The 7,126-nt window shown below is 54.2% G+C and overlaps 1 protein-coding gene across 1 annotated transcript; it reads right to left on the bottom strand.

Moving 5' to 3' along the window:
* Positions 1 to 3,861: 3,861 nt before the first annotated feature.
* LOC129149745 (erythroid transcription factor-like) lies at positions 3,862 to 6,444 on the bottom strand. The gene is made up of 5 exons (XM_054718709.1): positions 6,344 to 6,444; positions 5,680 to 6,042; positions 5,461 to 5,567; positions 4,824 to 4,949; positions 3,862 to 4,337 (listed from the first exon to the last, which is right to left on the bottom strand). The coding sequence occupies exons 1-5, from the start codon at positions 6,417 to 6,419 to the stop codon at positions 3,963 to 3,965; spliced, it is 1,047 nt and encodes a 348-aa protein (XP_054574684.1). The 5' UTR covers positions 6,420 to 6,444; the 3' UTR covers positions 3,862 to 3,962.
* Positions 6,445 to 7,126: the final 682 nt, after the last annotated feature.

Below are 7,126 nucleotides of genomic sequence, written 5' to 3'. Positions count from 1 at the left end.
CAGTTTAATTTTGATTAAAAAGATGATATAGCCGAAACCGGTTTGGCTCAGTGGATAGAGCGTCGGTCTGTGGACTGAAAGGTCCCAGGTTCGATTCCGGTCAAGGGCATGTACATTGGTTGCGGGCACATCCCCGGTAGGGGGTGTGCAAGAGGCAGCCGGTCGATGCTTCTCTCTCATCGATGTTTCTAGCTCTCTGTCCCTCTCCTTTCCTCTCTGTAAAAAGTCAATAAAATATATTTAAAAAAAAAAAGATGATATATCTAAATAATAAATTGGTGTACATCATTACTAAGGTTCACAAAGAATTTAAAGACAAGATGTAGTTATTAAGTTTAAAAAACAAGAACAAAATAAAATACATAGTAAGTACTCAACCATGCTAAAATTTAATAGAACTAATGACTAGGATGATATTCACGAATACATTATTGATTATTATCACTTGAAATGGGAATAGATATTATTGTATTTTATTCCTCATACTTCTCTTTATTTTCTAAATTTTCAACAATGAACATACACAGGTGGACAAAAGTAGGTTTATACTTGTGCGTATGTGAAACACTTTATTCTTATAATATTTACTAATTATTGTATTATTTTTCATACAACCAATTGTAAATCTACTTTTGTCCACTTCTATGTATTATCCTACCTAATAAAAGGGTAATATGCAAATTGACTGCACCTTCGCTATGCCAAAGCCACACCCACCAGCCCAAGCCACGCCCACCATCCAATCAGGGCGAGCATGCAAATTAACCCAACCAAGATGGCGGTTAATTTGCATACAGAGGCGCCCTGAGCAGACCCCCTGCGATGGTCCACTCCGGCACCAAGCCGAAAGCCTCCAGTAGAGGCTTTTGTCCTGGTGCACGAGCGGACCCCCTGGGATTGATCACAGGGAGCTGGGTGTCTGCTCTAGCACCAAGCCGAAAGCTTCTGCTGGAGACTTTCGGCCTGGTGAATGAGCGGACCCCCTGCAATCAATCACAGGGAGCTGGGTATCTGCTCTGGCACCAGGCCGAAAGCCTATGGCAGAGGCTTTTGGCCTGGTCCCAGAGCAGACCCCCTGCAATCCATCACAGGGAGCTGGGTGTCTGCTTTTGGCCTGGTGCTGGAGCAGACCCCTGCAATTGATCACAGGGAGCTGGATGCCTGCTCCAGCGCCAGGCCGAAAGCTTCTGCTGGAGGCTTTCGGCCTGGTGAACGAGCGGACTCCCTGCAATCCATCGCAGGGAGCTGGGTGTCTGCTCTGGCACCAGGCCAAAAGCCTCCGGCGGAAGCTTTTGGCCTGGTCCGGAAGCAGACCCCTGCAATCGATGGCAGGGAGCTGGGGGTTGCTTCAGCCTTGTGCAAGAGCGGACCCCCTGTGATCAATTGCCTAAGCAGGGAGCTGGCGGTCTGCTTTTGGCCTGGGCAGGAGCGGACCCCCAGCGATTGATCGCAGGGAGCTTGGTAGGACATCAGTAGGACATCCCCTGAGGGCTCCCAGTATGTGAGAGGGGGCAGGTTGGGCTGAGGGACCCCCGACCCCCAGTGCACAAATTTCGTGCACCGGGCCCCTAGTTTTTTATAATCAGCAAAATTTTAACCCCCAAAACATGCCAATCTTTAAGATAGGATTTAATATTTCTTATAAGGTCTATTTTTTAAAATAATATATTTTTATTGATTTCAGAGAGGAAGAGAGAGATAGAAGCACAATGATGAGAATCATTGATTGGCAGTCTCTTGCACACTACACACTGGGGATCGAGCCCACAGTTGAGGCATGTGCCCTGACCGGGAATCGAACCATGACCTTCTGGTTCATGGGTTGACACTCAACCACTGAGCAATACTGGCCAGGCTGCAGATGGGGATTTCTACAAACAGAGTTAGGTAGGTGGTTTCCGAACTACATTTTAAGGTGAGTAAAGTGTTTCTAAAATGCTACCTGGACGGCAGGCTGCGGCGCAGTGTGAGGACAGAGGTGTCCCACCCAAGGTCAAGGCAGGATTCCTGTAGAGAGATGGAGTCCCATGAAGAGGGTCAGGCCAGGCATTTCTATAATATAAGGAGTGGGTGGGGGTGGGGCAGGTGCTTCCTTACAGGGGGATTCAGAGGTTTCTACCCAGGGCAGGCAGATGTGCCTATGCTGTGGTGGCAGGACAGGGGTGCCTCCTGTATAAGGTGAGGACCAGTGATCCTGTTCAGGGTCAGGATGGGTTTCCTGTTGATTAGAGAAAGGATGCACTTGGAGCTCCTGCATCACAGAGGTTCCTGAACCAGGCTAGGGCTGCCGTTCTTACAGGGGTTGAGGATCCGGGGCTCCTGAACACGGAGGGTCCAGGGGCCTTTCCAGCACAGGTTCCAAAAGAGGTTTCTGTTCAAGACGAGGACAGGGACTCCCACAGGATGAGGAGGCTGGGGTTCTTTGGAATGGCCAGGGAAGTTTGGGACAATCCCTGTAATGAGCAGGGACTATTGTGATTCTGCAGTGGGCCAGTGTGCTGACTAGCTAAAGGAATGCTGTTCTGTTGATGCTCAACCACTGAGCCACACTGGCCGGACTAGAGTGTTTTTTTCAGGTGTTCATGAACGAAAGCAGCTGAGCCTTCCAGCTGTTGTGGAGCACAGTGAGCACCCAGGAGACGGTGCTGCTTGCGGTGAGGAGCCTCTGGGAGGTATGGAGGCTAAGCCCGGAGCCTGGCTCAGCCCTGTGCCACCAGCTGTGTGGCCCTGGGAGAGCCACTTAACCTGTCTGGGTTGGGATGTCACCTGACTCCGTGCATGTCCGATGTGAGGGCTTGTTCCATGGGAGAACAGATTCCACTTTAGGGGGAGCAGTTCACCCAGGTGGGTAGGTGTGTTGGGGAGGGAGTTGGCACTGTGGGGAGCCCCCCACCTGTGGGGTCTAAATGTCCCCCCTGGAGATTATTTTGTCTCCTAATCTCCCCGCTCCTCCTCTTCCATTTCCCACAGGGCTGCAGGCCGAGCTGGGCTGAGAGAGATAAGAGATGAGGGACAGGAGGGCCCATGGACAACCCCAGGGTCTCAGACTGGCCTTCTGCCCTTCTTGCTGGCTGCCATTCCAGCCTCTCTTTCCTCCCATTCCTGTGCTAAACATGTCTTCTGTCCCTTGGAGGTGGGTCCCTAACTTACAGACTGAAACTGTATGTATTGATGCCTCCACAAACACGTGTACAGAGCTGCTCACGCTGTCAGCCACTCAGAGGCACCGTGACAGGGCACATGACATGGGATACGCTCACATACACATGCTGTCGCACAAGCACTGCCCTTACCAGACCCACAAAGCCCTCCTGACATGCTGCTAGGTCTCCACATACCGTCTACACAGTCCCTGCTCAGCATTCCAGAAATGTTTGTTTATCCAATGCTGAGCCTGGTACACATGCTGTGCCTGGTACACCGTCTCAGAACCACCCTGCGTGGTGCACAGTCACATGAGCACAACCTCCCATGTTGCCTCAGCACACCCCGTTACGCACATACCCCCACGTCCTCTCACACAGTCACTTGTGCCCGTTCCTCACAGTCGCCTGGTGTCAGGCACACCATCTCTCACAACCTCACCCCCATGGTCACCACCTCACAGAGCAGTCAGCCACCACACACTGTCTCTGCCCATGACGTGTGCATGTACACGCCATATCATACACCCTGGTTGCTGTCACAAGCGGTTTCACATACACTGTTATACTTGCACATCACAACCCCCTATCATGAAGGGTCATAGGTGCTGTCTCTCCAGCCTCACGCCATCACCAGGGAACCACGGGCACCGTGGCACACCCCCTACCACGGCTCTTTATTCAGTCCCACTCAGACCCACACCTCCAACTTCAGGACATGGGTACTTTATTTCACAAATCTTTGACAATCCAGACAAAAAGGTTTGGGGGACCCAGAGGGTGGGTTGTAGAGACTGCTGGCTCTACTGCTGGCCATGCTCACTGGCTGAGTGGCGCCTCCACAGTGCTGGTGGTGGGAGGCATGAGGCCTGTGGGGAAGGAGCCCGTGGGTGAACCCAACAGGGGCCCGGGGAAAGGCATGAGGGGGCTGACAGGCCCTGACAGCACCACGGGGCCCAGGCCTTGGTAGAGATGAGCAGTGCCAGGCGGGCCCAATGCCAAGCCTGAGGCCACTTCCCCAGAATTCCCACCATCGCTTCCCCCAGCCACCACCATGAAGCCACCGGCTGGTGCATCAGCTGGTCCTGCGCCTCCCAGACTCGACGCTGGCTTCTTCTTTTTCTTATGTGATGACTTGTGCTTTCTAGTCTTTGCACCATCCTTCTGCATGGTCAGTGGTTGGGCGACATTCACCTGACAAAAGGGAGGCCATGAGTGGTCCCCAACCTCAGACTCTTGCTTCTGTGTCTCCACCAGGGACACCCTTTCCACCCCACTCCTTAAGAGTAGGGAACTGGGTCAGGACTAGGGGAGCAGGCCCCAGCTGTGGCACAGATAATGCCCCAAGGAATCATGAGCTTGTGAGGCCCTAAGCTGGGGAAAGGCTGGGGGAGCCTCTAGCTATAGGACTAGCTGATGGCTGGAGGGGAGGAGGAAGGAGATGAGAAATGGAGGAGAGAGAAGGGAGCAGGAGGGAAAAGAAAGGCAGGGAGGAGATGGAGGTGCAGAGGAGAGAGGGAGGATGGGGAAGGAGGAGGGAGGAGAATAACAGGGAGAAGAGAGGAAGGGAATGAAGAAGAGAGAGAAGGCAATAGGAAGAATACAGGAAAGGAAAAGGAGAAGGAAGGCAGGGTTAGTGGGATAGGGGAGCAGGGGGAGGCTCCAAGAGGCAGGGCACACCTGGTGTCGCTTGTAATAGAGTCCGCAAGCATTGCACACTGGATCTCCATTGGCATTCACCTGACACACTGCCGGGATGGTTGTCTGGCAGTTGGTGCACTGGGCACCTGCCTGCTTGCTGACCTTCTGGGGGCAGCAAGAATGTGAGGGTCAGTGCATTGGGGGGTGGAGGACCCAGGAGGTGAGGGTCAGGGTGAAGGCAGGGCTTCCTGGACAAGGCGTAGACTGAGGGTTCTCTAAGGGGTGAGGACATGGCCTCCTGTCCCGGGGCTTTCCAGATGGTGTGGGGGACTACATCAGTGGTTCTCAACATTGGCGGACATTGGACTCACTTGGGGAGTCGGAAACAATCCTGATGCCCAGGCAGCGCCCCAGACCAAGTAAATCAACACATCTAGGGAGGGCCCCACGGTGACCCCAGTGTGCAGCCAAGTATGAAGACTGCTGGGCAGGGAGTGACGGCGTGCCTGCTTGCAGCCTGAGGGTGGGCTGAGGGTAGACACTCCTGTACAGAGCTGGGTCCCTGAGTCGATGGGGCAGGGGGGGATCGGGGTTCTCATAGAGTGTGAGGACAGAGATCCTGCACGGAGTGGGAACAGCAGTACCTGGGTGAGGGGAGGCAGGCCTGGGGTCTTACCGGGCGCTTTTTGGGCCTCTTCTGCCTATTCATGGTCTGATCATCGGCATTGCACGCGTACCACTGCGGAGTGGCTGTCACTTCGCAGGTCACGCACTCCCTGGCGTCTGGTGTGGTGGACAGGGGAAAAGAGGGATCAGGCTTAGCCCAACATTGCCTTGGACTCCCCCCCACCACCACCACCACCTCAACCCCCCTGTCCCTTTTGGGGAACCTCACCACAGGTGGCCAGGGGCAGGGTTCCATGAAGGTTGGTGGAGGAATAGGCAGTTGCATTGGGGGGGCTTCCAGTGGGAGAAAAGAAGCCCCCAGGAAAGTCGGGGGCCCCGGAGGCACTGCTGGGGACAGGAGTGGAGGAAGGCACAGCCGGTCCCAGTGTCAGCAGGTTCGAACTCAGTTGCTGTGTCATTAAGGTCTCTACGAAGGTGCCTCTTGCATAGGAATCCTCTGAGGCCTGAGGCGGGGCGTTCTCCCGGGTGGGGCACACGGTGGAGGACAGGTAGACCCCAGTGTTGCCATAGGCCCAGCTGGTGTATTGTGAGCCCTCTGGGGTCTCTTCCACACAGTTGAGCACCTGGAGGCCTGTTAGGGGGTGGGTATGGGAAGGAAGAAAGAAGGGGACAGAAGGTATGACGCCATCCTGATTTCAGGGTGCAGTGGTGCCCAACAGCCCCAGCATGGTGGCCAACCTTCCCCCATCCCACCTTCCCCCCTTCCCATAGGTTGCCAGAACAGCTGCTGGCCCTGAGGGACTCCTGGATCTGAGCCCCACTGGTCACCCTGGCAGCTGCAGTCACCTGCAGCCATTTCCCAATGGGCTTTGAGCATAACTGTGTGGAGCCCCATGGGCCACTCACAACTAGGGCCACCCCCACCTACTTACAACATTCATTCCTGATGTGGCCTTCTGGGGATGTACATTCCCAGGCCTGCACATACGTAGACAATGTGGTCCACATAGCCTCGTGAAGGCTTCTGGCCCTTTCCAAGATGGCCTCTTTGTTGGGTTCTACCCTAGCCAAGGGTCTCCCTGGCAACCCCAACAGCATGGAACCCTGCCAGGAAAGCCACTGCAGCAGCTGCCTGCATGTGCCACAACTAGGGCCAGGGGTCAATTCTGTAACCCAGGTATGTGCCCTTGACTGGGAATTGAACCCGAGACCCTTTCGTGCACAGGCCCATGCTCTAACCACTGAGCACACCAGCCAGGGCCCATGAGAGGTTCCTATGGGCCAGGCCTGGAAGTCGTGTATGTCACTCTGCTCACTCCATTGATCAGAATTGTCACATGTCCACCTGTCATTGTAAGGGAGGCTGGGAAAGGGAGTGAGTCAGGAAGAAAGGGGGACAGGGTTGATGAGCCTATAGTAGTGCCTGCTTCAGGTTTCTGTAGACTCCCCAGAGCTATGCTGTTTCATGTGGTAGCCACTAGCCACAGTCAGGACAGTGGCTCCTGTACAAGGTGAGGGCAAGGCTTCCAGAACAAGGCTGTCAGAGAGAGTCACATCAGGGCTCCTAGACAGGGTCAGGAGAGTGTTTCCAGAGGCCAAGCTTTGGGGTTCCTATAAAAGATCCGGTCAGAGATTCCTGAAAAAAGTCAATTTAAGGATTTCTGTTGGAAGTCAGGGAAAGGTTTTCTGCAGAATCTGGTTATAGGCTCCAGCAC

Source organism: Eptesicus fuscus, chromosome 1 (assembly GCF_027574615.1).
Source record: "Eptesicus fuscus isolate TK198812 chromosome 1, DD_ASM_mEF_20220401, whole genome shotgun sequence".
Lineage (NCBI taxonomy): Eukaryota > Metazoa > Chordata > Mammalia > Chiroptera > Vespertilionidae > Eptesicus > Eptesicus fuscus.
Note: the sequence above shows the minus strand (reverse complement) of the source record. Positions and strands in the feature narration are given on the sequence as shown.

What these genes read in the sequence shown, in the direction of transcription:
- LOC129149745 (XM_054718709.1), bottom strand. Translation starts at nt 6,419, where the DNA reads ATGTGGACCACATTGTCTACGTATGTGCAGGCCTGGGAATGTACATCC. An exon ending in AGAGGCCCAAAAAGCGCCCG is followed by an intron (nt 4,950 to 5,460) that starts GTAAGACCCCAG and finishes TGCTGCCCCCAG; the next exon opens with AAGGTCAGCAAGCAGGCAGG. An exon ending in TCTATTACAAGCGACACCAG is followed by an intron (nt 4,338 to 4,823) that starts GTGTGCCCTGCC and finishes CCCTTTTGTCAG; the next exon opens with GTGAATGTCGCCCAACCACT.